This window comes from Sinohyriopsis cumingii, chromosome 15 (assembly GCF_028554795.1).
Source record: "Sinohyriopsis cumingii isolate HCF-2022 chromosome 15, ASM2855479v2, whole genome shotgun sequence".
NCBI lineage: Eukaryota > Metazoa > Mollusca > Bivalvia > Unionida > Unionidae > Sinohyriopsis > Sinohyriopsis cumingii.
Window position 1 is genome coordinate 105009378 of NC_142975.1, and position 18135 is coordinate 105027512.

General features: G+C 36.0%; 2 protein-coding genes across 6 annotated transcripts in view; one reads left to right on the forward strand and one right to left on the reverse strand.

The window, feature by feature from the left end:
* LOC149782417 (adhesion molecule nephrin-like) overlaps positions 1–18135 on the forward strand; it is a 506160-nt gene that overhangs the window by 197165 nt on the left and 290860 nt on the right. The window lies entirely within an intron of this gene.
* LOC149782419 (protein turtle homolog B-like) overlaps positions 1–18135 on the reverse strand; it is a 143426-nt gene that overhangs the window by 40938 nt on the left and 84353 nt on the right. For all 3 annotated transcript variants that reach the window (XM_089933806.1, XM_089933805.1, XM_089933807.1), the window contains 3 exons: positions 15349–15621; positions 10294–10569; positions 6495–6794 (listed from right to left, as the gene is read on the reverse strand). In XM_089933806.1, coding sequence (XP_089789932.1) covers positions 6495–6794; positions 10294–10569; positions 15349–15621 — 849 coding nt within the window. The remainder of the gene's footprint in view (positions 1–6494; positions 6795–10293; positions 10570–15348; positions 15622–18135) is intronic.

The following is an 18135-nucleotide window of genomic DNA, read 5'->3' on the forward strand; positions in this document are numbered from 1 at the left end:
TCATCCCTCAAAGTGGATGTTAATCGTTCCAGGCATGATGTACTTGGTCATGCCTCATAGTGGATGTTATTCTGTCCAGGCATGATGTACTTGGTCATGCCTCATAGTGGAGGTTAATCTGTCCAGGCATGATGTTTTTGGTCATACCTCATAGTGGACATTAATCTGTCCAGGCATGATGTTTTTGGTCATACCTCATAGTGGACATTAATCTGTCCAGGCATGATGTTTTTGGTCATACCTCACAGTGGATGTTAATCTATCCAGGCATGATGTTCTTGGTCATGCCTCATAGTGGATGTTAATCTATCCAGGCATGATGTTCTTGGTCATACCTCATTGTGGACGTTAATCTGTCCAGGCATGATGTTTGCAGTCATACCTCATAGTGGATGTTAATCTGTCCAGGCATGATGTTCTTGGTCATACCTCACAGTGGATGTTAATCTATCCAGGCATGATGTTTTTGGTCATGCCTCATAGTGGATGTTAATCTGTCCAGGCATGATGTTCTTGGTCATGTGTCATAGTGGATATTAATCTGTCAAGGCATGATGTTTATGGTCATACCTAATAGTGGACATTAATATGTTCGATATGATACTCTTTGTCATGCCTCATAGTGGATGTTAATCTGTCCAGGCATGATGTTCTTGGTCATACCTCATTGTGGACGTTAATCTGTCCAGGCATGATGTTTGCAGTCATGCCTCATAGTGGATGTTAATCTGTCCAGGCATGATGTTCTTGGTCGTGCCTCATTGTGGACGTTAATCTGTCCAGGCATGATGTTTGCAGTCATGCCTCATAGTGGATGTTAATCTGTCCAGGCATGATGTTCTTGGTCATGCCTCATAGTGGACGTGAATCTGTCCAGGCATGATGTTTGCAGTCATACCTCATAGCGGATGTTAATCTGTCCAGGCATGATGTTCTTGGTCATACCTCATAGTGGAGGTTAATCTGTCTAGGCATGATGTTTGTTGTCATACCTCATAGTGGATGTTAATCTGTCCAGGCATGATGTTTTTGGTCATGCTTGATAGTGGATGTTACTCTGTCCAGGCATGACGTTCTTGGTCATAAGTCATAGTGGAGGTTAATCTGTCTAGGCATGATGTTTGTTGTCATACCTCATAGTGGATGTTAATCTGTCCAGGCATGATGTTTTTGGTCATGCTTCATAGTGGATGTTACTCTGTCCAGGCATAATGTTTGCAGTCAAACCTCACAGTTAATGTTAATCTATTCAGGCATGATGTTCTTGGTCATGCCTCGCAGTGGATGTTAATATGTCCAGGCATGATGTTCTTGGTCATACATCATAGTGGACATTAATATGTCCAGGCATGATGTCTGCAGTCATACCTCATAGTGGACATTAACCTGTCTAGGCATGATGATCTTGGTCATGCCTCATAGTGGGTGTTAATCTGTCCAGGCATGATGTTCTTGGTCAAGCCTCAGGGTGGATGTTAATCTGTCCAGGAATGATGATTGTATTAATACCTCATATTGGACATTAATATGTTCAATATTATATTCTTGGTCATGCCTCATACAGGACGTTAATCTGTCCAGGCATGATATTTTGGTCATGCTTTATAGTGGATGTTAATATGTCCAGGCATGATGTTTTCAGTCATATCTCAGTGGATGTTAATCAGTCCAGGCATGATGTTCTTGGTCATGTGTCATAGTGGATGTTAATCAGTCCAGGCATGATGTTTGCAGTCATACCTCATAGTGGACATTAATCTGTCCAGGCATGATGTTTGCAGTTATACCTCATAGTGGACATTAATCTGTCCAGGCATGATGTTCTTGGTCATGCCTCATAGTGGATGTTAATCTGTCCAGGCATGATATCTGTATTAATACCTCATAGTGGACGTTAATCTGTCCAGGCATGATGTTCTTGGTCATGTGTCATAGTGGATATTAATCTGTCAAGGCATGATGTTTATGGTCATACCTAATAGTGGACATTAATATGTTCGATATGATATTCTTGGTCATACCTCATAGTGGATGTTAGTCTGTCCAGGCATGATGTTTGTGCTATATCTCATAGCGGACGTTAATCTGTCCAGGCATGATGTCCTTGGTCATGCCTCATAGTGGATGCTAATCTGTCCAGGCATGATGTCCTTGGTCATGTCTCATAGTGGATGTTAATCTGTCCAGGCATGATGTTCTTGGTCATGTCTCATAGTGGACGTTAATTTGTCCAGGCATGATGTCCTTGGTCATGCCTCATAGTGGATGCTAATCTGTCCAGGCATGATGTCCTTGGTCATGTCTCATAGTGGATGTTAATCTGTCCAGGCATGATGTTCTTGGTCATGTCTCATAGTGGACGTTAATCTGTCCAGGCATGATGTCCTTGGTCATGTCTCACAGTGGATGTTAATCTGTCCAGGCATGATGTTCTTGGTCATGCCTCATAGTGGATGTTAATATGTCCAGGCATGGTGTTCTTGGTCATGCCTCATTGTGGACCTTAATATGTCCAGGCATGATGTTCTTGGTCATGTCTCATAGTGGACATTAATCTGTCCAGGTATGATGTCCTTGGTCATGTCTCACAGTGGATGTTAATCTGTCCAGGCATGATGTTCTTTGTCATGCCTCATAGTGGATGTTAATATGTCCAGGCATGATGTTCTTGGTCATGCCTCATAGTGGATGTTATTCTGTCCAGGCATGATGTTCTTGGTCATGCCTCATTGTGGACCTTAATATGTCCAGGCATGATGTTCTTGGTCATGCCTCATAGCGGATGTTAATCTGTCCAGTCATGATGTTCTTGGTCATGCCTCATAGTGGACGTTAATCTGTCCAGACATGATGTTCTTGGTCATGCCTCATAGTAGACGTTAATCTGTCCAAACATGATGTTCTTGGTCATGCCTCATAGTGGACGTTAATCTGTCCAGGCATGATGTTTGCAGTCATACCTCATAGTGGATGTTATTCTGTCCAGGCATGATGTTCTTGGTCATGCCTCATTGTGGACCTTAATATGTCCAGGCATGATGTTCTTGGTCATGCCTCATAGTGGATGTTAATCTGTCCAGGCATGATGTTCTTGGTCATGCCTCATAGTGGACGTTAATCTGTCCAGGCATGATGTTTGCAGTCATACCTCATAGTGGATGTTATTCTGTCCAGACATGATGTTCTTGGTCATGCCTCATAGTGGACGTTAATCTGTCCAGGCATTATGTTTGCAGTCATACCTCATAGTGGATGTTATTCTGTCCGGGCATGATGTTCTTGGTCATGCCTCATTGTGGACCTTAATATGTCCAGGCATGATGTTTGCAGTCATACCTCATAGTGGATGTTATTCTGTCCAGGCATGATGTTCTTGGTCATGCCTCATAGTGGATGTTAATCGGTCCAGGCATGATGTTCTTGGTCATGCCTCATAGTGGATGTTAATCTGTCCAGGCATGCCTCATAGTGGATGTTAATCTCTCCAGGCATGATTTTTGTGGTCATACTTCATAGTGGACATTAATCTGTCCAGGCATGATGTTTGCAGTCATACCTCATAGTGGACATTAATTTGTCCAGGCATGATGCCCTTGGTCATGCCTCACAGTGGACTTTAATCGGTCCAGGCATGCTGTCCTTGGTCATGCCTCATAGTGGATGTTACTTGGTCCAGGCATGTTGTTCTTGGTCATATCTGATAGTTGATGTTAATTTGTCCAGGCATTATGCTCTTGGTCATGCCTCATAGTGGACTTCAATCTCTCCAAGCATGATGTTCTTGGTCATGCCTCATAGTGGATGTTAATCTGTCTAGGCATGATGTTCTTGGTCATGCCTCATAGTGGACTTTAATCTGTCCAGGCATAATGTTCTTGGTCATGCCTCATAGTGGATGGTAATATGTCCAGGCATGATGTTCTTGGTCATGCCTCATAGTGGACGTTAATCTGTCCAGGCATGCCTCATAGTGGACGTTAATCTGTCCAAGCTTGATGTTCTTGGTCATACCTCATAGTGGACAGCTTACATTTGCTACCTTAATTCCCTTACATAATAACTGGATATCAACTACATCATTTGTCGAGTTATCGACAGCATATAGATTAAGTGTAGAATGATGTTTTAAGTCATACACAATGCCAAGTAATATTCAACTCCTTGCCACTAAAACAAATTGGCATACAATATACATATACTGAGTGAAAGAAAAATGCATTTCAGATCAGATAATCCTATGATTGGATGCTGTACACAATTTAAAAACGTTTTATGGTAGCGATAAATGTGTTGTCATATGATTTTGTGGTCATTGCAGGTACCCTGTTTTGTTCAAGGTAATTTCTGTGTGTGTGTGCTAATGAACAAAAACTATTTTTAGCCTATGCTTACCCTGTTATGATACTGACAATTACGTCCAGTTGTAATCATCAAAGAGAAGAACTCAAGAGATGTGTGAAGCCCAAAACTCTATCATAACATTGTTGAGCAAATTTCCTTTTAATATTGGCTTCAATCGACAATACTATAATATTAATCTTAGTGTTACATGTACTTTAGTCAACACTTCTTTCAGTAACGGAAACTTTACATTGGGAGACATGTATCAAGAATAGAGATAACTTGATTATTAACCTTATGTCACGATATGAATTAATTATTGGTTCTAGATACATTTGAAATAAAAAGTGGACATGTGAGGGGAACATTTTACATGTTCGTACTGATATGCTGGCTGCTGGTTGCATTAGAGGGGTGGCCGTTTTTGAGGGGTACTTTTGAACAAAAAATTGTTGGTGCCAAGGGATTCTGGCCATAAAAAGCAGGTGGCCGCTAGTCAGGGGGGCCATTCAAGATGGGGTCTACTGTAACCCTTAATGGTTTGTAGCAATAAAATCTGTGACAGAGTTCTACTAGACTGAATTGATGTCAACCAGACTTTGGGGTAATCCACCAGAAGTACTGGACATCCATTACTTGTTCAAGTCCACCAGTATGATGTGTGAACTGTATTATTCAGTTAACAGAGTTTTTGTACCTTGTGATTATGCTACACAAATTACACTGGTTAATTTGCTACATATCCCATAACAGTTTGCACAGAATATATTCTGTCTGTCACTCACAGAGCCTTAAGGTTAGTCTCCACATAATCACCTGCAGAAAGGAATTGATATCAATGGTCGATGTGTATGATGACCATGATGAATTCTTAGGCTTTGTACAAGATGGCATAAGACAGTATCATTTAAAGGATAGTGTGGACTTCCCTTTTGTTGTTTTTAGTAAGATGTAGGGTATTAACACAGTATGGGATATTGTGAATTGGATCATTCTGGACTAATATTAATAGAATGTATGGATTTATAATATAAATGGATTTAAACTGTCAACATCTTCATTTATTTTATTACATATAGATAGTAAAAAATTAACTTCTCATACCTACCTACCCACCCACCCAGTCTGGCTTGACTATTTTTCTAAAGTACAACTCTGACTCATTGATGATAAGTCACACCTTATAGACAGATCTGATTTGCAAAGTACACTTCAATAGGATGGTCAAAGAGAAATTAGCTTTTTGCAACTCTACAGAAAGGTTAGGTTGGTCAAATTATTAGTCAAATTAACTTGTAATCAAATACATACAGTATTTATCAGTTAAAAATCATCTCAAAACACTGTATGAGGATTATAAATTACTCTAAGCTTATTATTTTGCATGATGTCAAATGGAATTATCTTACACTGAAAAAGACTGCTCTGGTGGCTCTGTGGTTAGAGTGTCCGCCTTGGATGCAGGTGGTCATGGGTTTGATCCCCGGCCGAGTTGTACCAAAGACTTACAAAAATGGTACTACCAGCTTCCTCGCTTGGCACTCAGCATTACAAGGTTAGTGTTAGGGTTGGTTGGCCTGGTGTCAGGATAATGTGACTGGGTGGGACATCATGCTACATGTCTGTGACATGATGCCCCAGTGCTAGACATATATATAAACTGCCACACTGCAGACATTTTAGTAATATGACTGAAAAATTGTTAAAGCTACATTAAAAATCCAAATCACACAAACACACACACACACACATACTCTGAAAAAGATGTCATGATTGGTGTGATTGGTGTGGAATGATTGGTGTGGAATGAACAGTCAGCAGTAGGAATATAATGCAACAACCTTTTACTTGTGTTTACTTACATTTAGTGATATCTAATAAAAACAGAAAGGTGTCTTAGTTATTGATTCCACAATCAACTGTTTATTAATGTATCGCATACACTAAGAAGCTAAGGTAAATACTGAATAATTTTTCCTTTTCTTTTAATTGTTAAATAATATAAAAACTTTTAAAATCTAAAAAGCAAAGTTTGCTTTGGAGATACATGATATGTTTGTTGATTATAAATATCACATGACTAAAGTACTTGTTGCAAAATCTTCCACGCTATTATAATGATATTAAAATATTGGGAGAAATCAACATCTTACCTGCTGGTATAATCTCAAACACTTCCTTGGCAGAAGGATACAGTGAGTTGTTGGCTGTTACAGAATAATATCCAAAATCATCAATGTCCAGTCTGGTAAACCATAGTTCAGACTGATGTCCATCATCATACTGAATTACAGAAGCAGGTAGATCTCTACTCTCACTGCCATTCCGAATGAATGTCCATGTAAATGTAGGAAGTGGGTAGGATATTACTGTATATCTCAGGATTGCAGCTGTATGATGTGTTCGATAAATTTTGGTTTCCCAAGGTAATCGAAAATCCGTTCGTGGGTGACCTGTTATATTAGGACTTGGTTAGCCTTCTTGTAAAGTATTGCAAGAAATCATTTATAACTAAAGTTTACAAAAGCAACACAACAAATGTATATTAATGTCCTAACAGAAATATTTCACTCTAGAGGACAGAATTGTGCATTAACAGGAAATATGAAGTGACCAACATCAACCTAAAAGTATTCAACTGTTGATGCTAATTGGGAATCATATGTGAAATGACCACCAACAGTCCAGCAATGTCCAGTGTGTATATGTGTGAGTGTGTGTGAGATTTGGATTTTTAACTTAGAATTAACAATTTTTCAGTCATGTTGCTATGATGTCTTTAGTGTGGCAGTTTATAGTGATGTCTAACATTTGGGCATCATGCTGCAGACAAGTAGCATCATGTCCCTCCCAGTCACATTATTCTGACACCAGACTGACCTTCCCTAACACTAACCTCTTAAAGTCTGAATTTTAGACCTTTTGGTCTCAGATCTAAGGCAGATCACTATGTTCTGGAAACAGACAGATGAAAACCTTTGCAAAAAGTAGAATAAGATGGGCATTTGGAATAAAGAGTGGTCTTGATACAAAAATAATGGGTCCGTTAAACGAAAAAAACGAAAAACTTTAACCCTTCTGCTCATGCGCATGCCAAATAGCCAGTGAAAAACAATGTTTCTAACACAACTAGGCAGTATGCTATTGGAAGATCACTTGGAAGTTTGTGTTTTAGGATGTATTCAGAAATAACTTTCAAAATGTGTTTCCTACATAAATTTCAGACGCAAATGACAAAAACCTGCAGGGGTTAATGTGTTAACTAACAATTAAAACAGACCTAAATCTCCTAAAACATTTGTAAAAAAACAAATTTTCAATATCTGATAACGACTTTATGAACAGATATAGAACACAGTTTAGCATGTTATTTTTAGGTGGGATAGCAACAGGCGGATGTGGAATATCTTACTGGTACTTAATAGATCACAATGAATCAGTAGTTAGTAAAATAGGTAACAAGTTTACCTCAAACAAGGAAACTGTTATTTGAATGGAAAGTAGCATTACCTGATGAACATGTTCTTAATTCCAATAATAATAATAATAATAATAACAATAATAATAACAACAAGAACATCATTTTTGATGATAGATTACTTGTAGACATAAAATAATGCTTTCTTTGACACTCGTTCAAATTCTTTTCATTGGATCTGGAGATGAGATCATTAAAAAGTTCTCTTTTAAAACAGTGATGAAGAAATCTGAATGGTATTCATCCCAGGACACTTTCTATGAAGTCTGCTGAAATTTCACTCTGTAATTCTGCATTGCTTGTTTAAAGGCATTCCTAATTGTAGTAATGAAGCCGATATTTGACAGCAGATCAGCATCATTTGTACAAGGTCTGTTCCATTACAACATACATGGGACATACGGAAGGCACTTTTTAAGTGGGATACTCACCCACAGATGCAATTTAGAATTTTCTAATCACTTTAATATGAATTCTATGAAATCAAATTACCCTGGCATATATTTTTTTTAAAACTGCCTTACCTGGGTACCATGTATGTTCAAATTGAACAGCTTAAAATCTGAAAGCCATCAATCGATGATACAGCATGTTCCAATAACAAGTACAATTAAAGATGATCCCTTCCTTCTCTCTATTTCTTTCTCTCTCTCACATGCACAAACAAAATCCATGTTTATATTACATTTAATGGAAGACTGAATGCTTACAATTGATTTTCTTTATACTTTTCAAAGTCGAGTTGAAAGGGATAATTGATTTTTTTTTTCAGTACAATGTTTTGTACTGACTATCTACAACTTTACATGCCAGTAATTATTAAATTATTATTATATTTATTGCAACTATTTTTTTAAAATTTAAGTTATGCTATCTTTAATTTGCATTGCTTAATACATGTATGGTTCTCTTGGACATCCATGACTTTGATTTTCTTATGAAATGCAGGAAATATAAAAATACATGTATCTAGATAAGCAATTATATACGTGTTGTAGACATCTGAGGGTTAAACAGATATGGGTGCCATCATCTGGTGGATGCCAGCTCTATATCACAAGACTCCATCACTGACTTTAATGAATCTGTAGTGTGGCATTTGTGGCACCTGTCACTTATTTTATTGCACATGATACTTTGACATTATAAACATCAGCATGAAAAATGTGAACTATATATATGTATACATTGTAATGATGCAGTGTCTAGCCAGGTACATGTACAGATGCATATGAATAACAGAAAAATAACTTCGATATCCCTACACCCATCACAGAGTATGCATGCAACCTTGTCTAGCTATGCCCTTTTTTACTGACTATATGTTTATTTTATTTGGTTTTTTTAGTGCCATCTTTGGGTACATGATAGACTGTACGATTGGCAAGAATATTTGGTGAAGGAAGAACTGGGGAGGCTCCAGGAATCACCAATGACCCACCAGAAGCTAATGGCAAGCATTCGAACAAATACATACTAGAAACGTTGAGACTCAAACCCAGGTGGACAGGTAAGATGCGAGTGCTCTGGTAAAGTGAATGCACTTAATTATTCAGTCATCGAGGATTCCTTACTGACTACATGTTCCTGCCAGTATAAACACATGCATAATTGCATTTTCTATTTGCCTCATGTAGCACTTCTGATTGTCTTTCTCAGTAAATATTTCATAGAGTGCTTTCCTTACTGATTCTTGATTTTTCAATCTTCCTGTAATTTCCATACTATTTCTAAGACCCACTTCTAAGAAATTGCTAAAACAATGTTATGTGTATATAATTAGCTATACCATTATCATTTTAAAATTCCTCCATTCTGTTATACTGTTCATGTACTGTAGGAGACAGATGCAAATATTTTACTTTGACTGTGCTCTAACTATGGTTATGGAAAGCTATGCGACCTATGGTGCTGCCTTCATTACCTAAAGTTATTTATCTGGTGGACACAATGAAGAGACTGAAGCCTCTTGAGACAGATTTCATTTGATATTATCTTTTTAATTTATCATAATTGGGTGAATTTTTGAAAACAAATAATCAGCCTTTTTGCAAAACACTTACTGTCATATGCACATGCCATAGGCCACTCCAAACTTTGATGAACTGTAACATTCTTTGCAGAACTGCACTGTGCAATCAAAGCATGTTAGTTTAGTAGAGAACTAGTCTCTCCAGCCACACATTTGTGTCATAACAATTGCACACATGTGCTTGATCAAGTTTTTCTTTGTCACTGAGAAAGCAGTATAAACTGAACAACACTGGTGCAAATAGTTTGTAGAAAAAAAATTAGTATATGCCCCTGGCTTCGACTCCTACTTGCCAAGTGTTGTTAATGTGTTATACAAATACGTGTGTTCATGAAAAGGAACACTGGTGAATGGTTCATGTTAATATTTTGTGAAAAGGAATATTGGTCACTGTGTTAATTCAGGCAAAACATATAAACCTTTACCATATCATGTTACTTACATTTCACAAACAACTGTAATGTCTCCTTGACTGAAGTCCACAATCCATTGTATGCAGTACAAGAATAGTTGCCCATATCCAGGCATTGTGCAGACTCAGTCCTGAACTGGCTTTGTATAACTCCAGACTCGGTCATTAGTACTGTGTTGTTGTCCTCTCTTGTCCATGTAACAGTAGGAGGAGGGTTGCTATCAACACGGCAGTGGAAGCTTGCTGATGAATTTTCATTGACTATGTTATTGTTCTGGGATGACAGGTTCACTATTTCAGCACCATCTGAAAATGGTTACGTACCTAAAGTGTGCATATTTAACAATCATATCTAATTAATAGGAGGAAATGTGCTTATTACACCGTGATCAGACATACAACATAAGTAAGAGTTCTAAGTCTAATGAATAGAAATTTTAAAAATTGTGCTATTAGTGTTTTTTTATAACTGCTGGAGGCAAAATATATATAGCACAGAAAGTTATTGTTTGCTTCTTCACTGAGTGCATATGTATGACATACATGTCTGCAAGTGACATCAAAAAAAGGAAATGGTAAAGTTGTTCATCTTTGGATTTATCTGCATTTATGTATCCTCTTAAATGTCTACATCACGATGAAATAGTACCTGTTTTATCTCCTACTGAAATTGGTTACAAAAATCATAGTATATAATAATAATAATAATAAAAATAATAATAATAATAATAATAATTTGAGGCATGATGAACACTTTGCTTACATAAATATATGCCCACCATTCCCTCATATCTCCCCTACAACAATGATAGAGATGAGTTTATAATAGTCTCAAAGCAACTAAAACACTAGCATCAAGTTAAAACGAGAAACAAGTCTTAAATAAGTCATGTAAGTCATGAAGGTAACATTTTCATATGAAGGCTATGCTATTTACAAAGTGTAAGGGAAATCAAATAAAGTTACTACAAAGACATTGTCATATATTCCATCCAGTCAATTAAGTCAATAAGAATGCCACATATGGCACATTATAAATCAATGTTTCATAGCATTCTTTGCACAATACCATAATGAATCCAAAGAGTATGCCATTCACAAAGCTTAGTAAAGGTATATGATTGCTGTGCAGAAACCATGCCTTTCTCTTGCAGTTGCATTAACTTTGACATTTCATCATTTGAAACAAACATCTATAGTCTTAATACACCTCCCTGTTTGTTTGTAACCTCCACTGATTTAAAAAACAAAAAGCATAAATAAGATAAAAAAGAAATAGTCAGTTTATTCATTAATTTATAATTTCAAACCTAACTGTGACCAGGGGGACCAAACTCATCATTGTGTGCACGTTTCATACAAAATGAATTTTTCAGTGTAAGAGACGATCCTGCTTGCCAGCCATTTACAGTTCCTGGACAAGTCCATTTTCAGCAAAGTCAAGTGGATGCATGACTACACATGTACATAGAAGGTAATTACTACTCGTCTGATTCCAATATTTAAAATGTCAAATCAAGCAAAGGAAAAGAATGACAAATTTGCCTTTCATGTGGATTTAGTAAGTGGTATAAGTTATATGCACATGTGTACAAAGAGATATAACTCTCAGCTCCCAACAGTACACTAATTTACGGAATTATCCAGCAGTTACCGAAAAGGAAGAATGTCATTCCGTTGTATGAGGAAAATAGACTCGCCCAAATTGTATGCAATATCACTTCGTGTTAGTATGGAAATTCCATTAAGAATGAAAGATGAAGAGAATGCCAGTGTTAGGGCCCTCTGGTCTCAGTCACATTAGGAATTATAAATCAATGAATTGAAATTGCTAAGTTCTGTGCATTTTTATCATATTAATATTTTCATTATTGAAATTGGTAGGGGAGTAGGAACAAATGGTGATTTATGCAATAACTATAATGGATTGTTCATTAGCTCAAGTGGCAGCCATCCACCAAGTTTTGAAACTTAGATGGTGGAGAATTCATGTTATCTTCTGCCATAAAATAATAAGAGTCAGGTGACCACACACACACACACACACACACACACAAACAGACAAACACCTAGATACATACATACATATTGGTATATTCTGTTATTAACTACCTAAAAGTGGTTTATACATGGTTCCCATGCTTTTTCTAAAGATAAATTTCCAGGTCATTTTCAGGGTTTTTCCAGGATGAAATTAATTTTTTCAAGGTTCAAATATGACCATTATTAATAAAAGAAATTAAAGAACATTTTGGATTATAAAACATGCGTTTTCTAAATCTAAAGATGTTTCTCTTTCAAGACACTACAAAACATCTGAGTCAGAAAAGATGATCAGGTAGAAACCACAAAATGTATCACATGAAACAAGTTTGATTATAGTTCAATAAATTGGCATGTAAAGTCACTTCAGTGTACAAAATAAAAATTCAAACTTTATTTTGCTGACCTGTAATATCTTGGTAAGTGGGAGCAACATAATGAACATACATTAGTTTTGTTTCCTTTCAAATTTTTAATTCTAAAGAATTTTATAGTAATATATACATGCATCTTATAGAAAGTAAACATTTCCTGTTACAGTATATAACAAAAAAAAAACAAACAATAAATGCAAATAATTAGAATTTTGTCTTGTCAAAACGAAAAGAGTTTAGACCTGAATTTATCTGTGCCAATAAAATCCCAAAGAAGATTTTTCAAACAACCTAATCTCCTTAAGACAATCTGGTTAAAAATCCATAATTTAAAAAAACATTTTCAAAAGGGTTGATTTAAATTCTGATAAAAGACCTTCAAAACTATATACTGTTGTATAAACAAGGACTGAATTTTCTGTAAAATCAACTTGTTTCCTTGTAATTTGTTAAATCAATCCCCAAACCTGCATATATGCAGGGGCTTGTATCATTTTTTTAATATATAAATACAAGGGATGAGAATTTCTTATTTCAGCCCTTACATTCAACAATTTGGGCTACAAATTAGGCTGAAAACCAATAGCAGTCTGTTTTTTAATCAGGGTTTCCTCCGAATATTCCCACCTCATATTTCATATTTGGATTTTTAAGGTTGGGGTGTGGGGTCATTGCAATTGCATATTTGAAAATTTAGAATTTGCCACCACCCTACAGTAGCAACATATGGTAGCTGCTTACCAGCGGGCCTAGAACATTTAAACTTATATCGACTTATACTGCATGAAATCGATAAGAAAATGACGTATTTTCTTTAATCAGCTCACAGACTAGAAGAAACTATGGCAAAGATGAAACCTGACCTGGTATTCGCCATATGCATTACTAGTCACATATCTTCACAAATCTCAAATGATGACATCAGAAGTCCAATAGTCACGTGATATCAATAACAAACTCCTTTCAATGTTGTTGTACAGATATTCAATTATTTTAAATGAAAGTCAGATACTTTTTGTAAAAACCATCAATCTGGCCAGTTTGATTTATGAAGCAGAGAGCACATGTCAACGTGGTAGTCTTGTGATACAGCAAAACTCCAGAAGTTGTTCCCTGAAAATATATATATGGAAAAGTTTGTTCTTTTAGTTTTGTATTTTTATTACAACCAGTAAACTTTAATTTAATAGTTTTTCTCTCTACAACATTTGAAAATGTGGGTTGTTAGATTTGTGTACTCATGAAACTAGCAGTGCAAGTCATGAGTACCTGGCCACATGTCAACAATGCCGTATTTTTATCTTGTCTATCAGCATATTAAAGACATAATGATTTTAATACTCACAATTTCTGAGAAAATAAGTATTTATCATATTGATTTCATGCATGTATCACTCAATCTAACAATGTTTAGTTTGCTAGACCATCTGGTAAGCGGCTACGCTTTGAAACCACCATGTTGGCCCCTTGTGATACTAGACTGGTTTTCATACCTTCCATGTGAGGAAAAATACAGATATTGAGCTTTGAAAATAAAACTCTATTAGACAAATTTATTCCACTGAGTGTTTGGATTGACTCAACAAATATGTTTACAACAAGCATGCAAATGATCCATACTGCAACTTCCGAATATTCTAGTTAAAGCTCAATGAATTTAACTCACGTTCAGTTTAGTTATGACTGAATTACGTGATTGTTTCGGGCATCAAGTGGTGGCAGAAAATTCCTGGTTTTTTTCAGACTTTCATTAATATTTTGCAAAATTCATCGACTTATCACAGTTGGGAATTTTTTAAATAAAAATTCCTGACTTTTTCCCCAATTTCCCGGTAGTGTGGGAACCCTGTTTATAAAAGTGTTACGCCAATATTTCACTTTATCTGACTGACTGTTTCTCTCCAAGTAATCACAGAATATCTTAATCATATAAACAGTACTTATCTAATTCTAAGCATCATGAACCATGGGCATACCTATGGTTAAATTTGAAACTCTGGACTATCTTCCCTAAAGATATATAACATTATCTTAATTTTGGAAAATAATAATAATAATGGAGAGCAATGTGCTTCGAGTAAGAACATACCAATATTGCAATATCTGTTAAAATTAAAGTGCAGTCCTATGAACACATTTGTGAGTGGATCGGGCATGGTTCCACCCATACGATTCCTAGAGTTTGTATCAAATGATCAACTAAAACAACTGCTACCACAGTAATCGCTGCCAATATGTTGAATGAATGATGAGAATATCTTGATTGTTCATATCCATAGCGAGTTAATATTGGTCTTAGACAGTGCTATATATAGCTTACTTCTAACTGGGTGTCAGCGAAGAGTGGATTACTGGCAATTAAGGCACTGCAAATTGTCTTTGTTCCACATAGTTGTAGTCACTGTTTTGAGAAAAAAACTGAACACATCTTATTGTGCAAAACTAAGTATGCACTGCAACTTGAAATGGATTAGTTTTTGAAGATGACAGCAAAATATTTAACCTAGATATGTCAGCAGTTCCATGGCACAAGGGAATCTACAGCAGACTCATTACAGCGCAAAAGAATGAGACTTACATTCAAAATTTAGACTGCCAAAAGCTGTGTGTAGGAAAATTTTAGTCATTTTGATATTTTGGAGCTAGTAGAACAATTCTATTAACTTACAAAACACAATGATGTTGACAGATGTAGATGATGACCTATTTAAATTTAATAAGTTGTTATGAGCCTGACAAACGTATTTTCCTCCTGTACTCTTCTCTACTGTCCCAATGGATAAAGTGGCACCACTACTGTAGAAGGTCCCATCTTTGTACCAGCAATAGTCACATGCAGGATTACAAATGGCATGGCATGTAATGTTGGGTGCTTTCTTAAGAAGGTCAACACTTAAGGTTGAGGGAATGGATCCCAAATTAATACTGCTTCCTGGACCATCTGAAAGGAGGAAAACAATGTGAGGAATTAGAGTGTACTATCATTATGACAAGAGACAATCTAAATGTTATATTAACTAAACAAACAAGTAATAGTAAACAAGCTTAAGTGAATGTGTGTAGCATACAAATAAAATACCATATTTTTAATCTCATGCATAACGCAAACCCAAGCCCAAGGACAGAGCATGTATTAGACAAATTGCCTAGCTAAAATGAATATCCCTGTTGATCAACCACAACTAAATGAACCTCTTTGTATAAGCATGTGCAAGAATGTTGTTTCTCAAAATATATTTCATACAGTGTTTGTTGCACTGGTTATTAATATGTCATTCCATCTCACTATTTTTAGTAACATCCATTTAACTGTGAGTTGAAACCATCTGCCAATATTCTTCAGCAATAACAACATTTCCAACTTGCATATAGCTCCTGTGGTCGTCAGATTGGCACTATTGTCATTTAGGACCATCAAGACATTGTAAGAGTCTTCTGTTTGAACACTTTGTTGATGAATTTCTGTTTTAGAGAAGAAATAATAAGATTTTCAAGCTGACTGCTATGATGGTAACATTTATATTTAGGACCAACAAACCATTATAAGAGTCTTCTGACTGAATCCCATGTTGATAAACGACTTTCCAGTTTGGAAAAGTAACCACAACAAGATTTTCAAATTGGATGCCACTGTATCCATACTGGATATCAAATTAGCACTATCTCCAAGGATCAACTAAACATTATTATCTTGTCAGTGTAATCACAATATTGATATGACCAGTCATTTAGGAGATGTAGCTAAAACAAACATGTCAATATATCATAGATGCAGTCATATTAGAAGTCAAATCAGCACCATTTTCCTTACAGCCAATTAGACAAACAGGAAGTCTTTCAATGAAAACTCCATGACAATTCATTCCAGAGTAGCTATAAAATGATTTTCAAGATTACCTCTGTGCTGGTGATATTGTATGTCTGTGGATCATCATTTTCATTTAGGATCAACTAAATATCATATATATAAAAACATGTTGATATAACCATAAATATAGGAGGACAAGCAATAAGAACCTTTTTTAAGGTGGCCATATATTAAATGTAGAGGTGTCATCCTTCTCATTTAAGACAAATTAGGAATCATACAAAGTCTCCTGGAGAAAACCCTGACAATATATTTGTTCAGGAGGACAAGGTGATCAAAGTGGATGTCAAATTTTCATCTAGACTCAACCTGGCATCATAATAAGTCTTAGAATAAAAATCTCATGATCATATGACAATCCATTAAGAAGGATTAGCAATAACATTTTCAAAATGGCAGCTGTGGTGGCCATAGACATCAGATTGAAACCATTTTCATTTACAACCAACTAGACATCGTAAGAAGTCTTCAGGTGTAAAGCCATTGTTACTATCACATTCCATTCAATAGCAATAAAAAGATTTTCAAGATGGTCACTGCAGGGGTCACACTGGTTAGCTGAACAGTGCCATTTTCAATACGGACCAACAAGACAATCTAAATCAATAATTACACCCCATGTTCATATGCTCATCGACACAGAAGGATTAGTGATAAGATTTTCAAGACTGATATTGTGGCAACCGGATTAGATCTGCAAGCAACACCATTTTCCTTTAGGAACAATTAGACTTCAAAAATGTCTTCTGGCAAAAACCCCAAAATATTACATTTCATTAAATAGGCGTAACAATAACATTTTCAAGATGGCCATTATGATGGCCATATTGTAAATCAGGACAGTACTACTCTGATTTATAACCATCAAGACATCATAAAAAGCTTTCTGGTGAATACTTCATATTAATATGACGATCCTATCCATTGAAGAGGATTAAAAAAAGCAAGATTATCAAGATGGCCATTGTGGTGGCTGTATTAGGCATTACATCAGCACCATTTTCATTTACCTCCAACAAGACAACATACGAAGTCTTTACGTGAGAACCCTATGTTTATATGATTATTCCTTCAGAAGGAGTAGAGATAATAGCGTCAAACCATTTTCATTTAGGACCAACCATACCATGGGGAAAATGTGTGTGTACAGCTCCCAGGTAACCCTCTAAGTAGTTTTGTTGAATGACGATAGCAAGCTTGCATGAACAGACAGACAGATGCTGGATGACGGATGAAAAAATAAATGATGGATGAGAGATGATCCAGTAAACACTTAAGATATGACCAGTAGAGCTAAAAAGCTCTATTTTGTCACAGATAAGTTTTGGAACAAGTTTGCTTCGAGTAAACAGCTTACATATTAACTCCACCATACTAAATAAAGTTCAACCCCTTTAAATACACTTGCAGCAATAACAATTTTTGAAAGTGAAGATAAATCTTAAGATCAATAACTATGAATAACAGCAGATGAAATATGAGAAATATAATGAAACTCATGTCATCATTCTTTTTTAAGCTTATTTAATAAAAATAATGTGACCTTATTAGGTCAAAAAGATATACGCGTACTAAGCTAGATAGCCC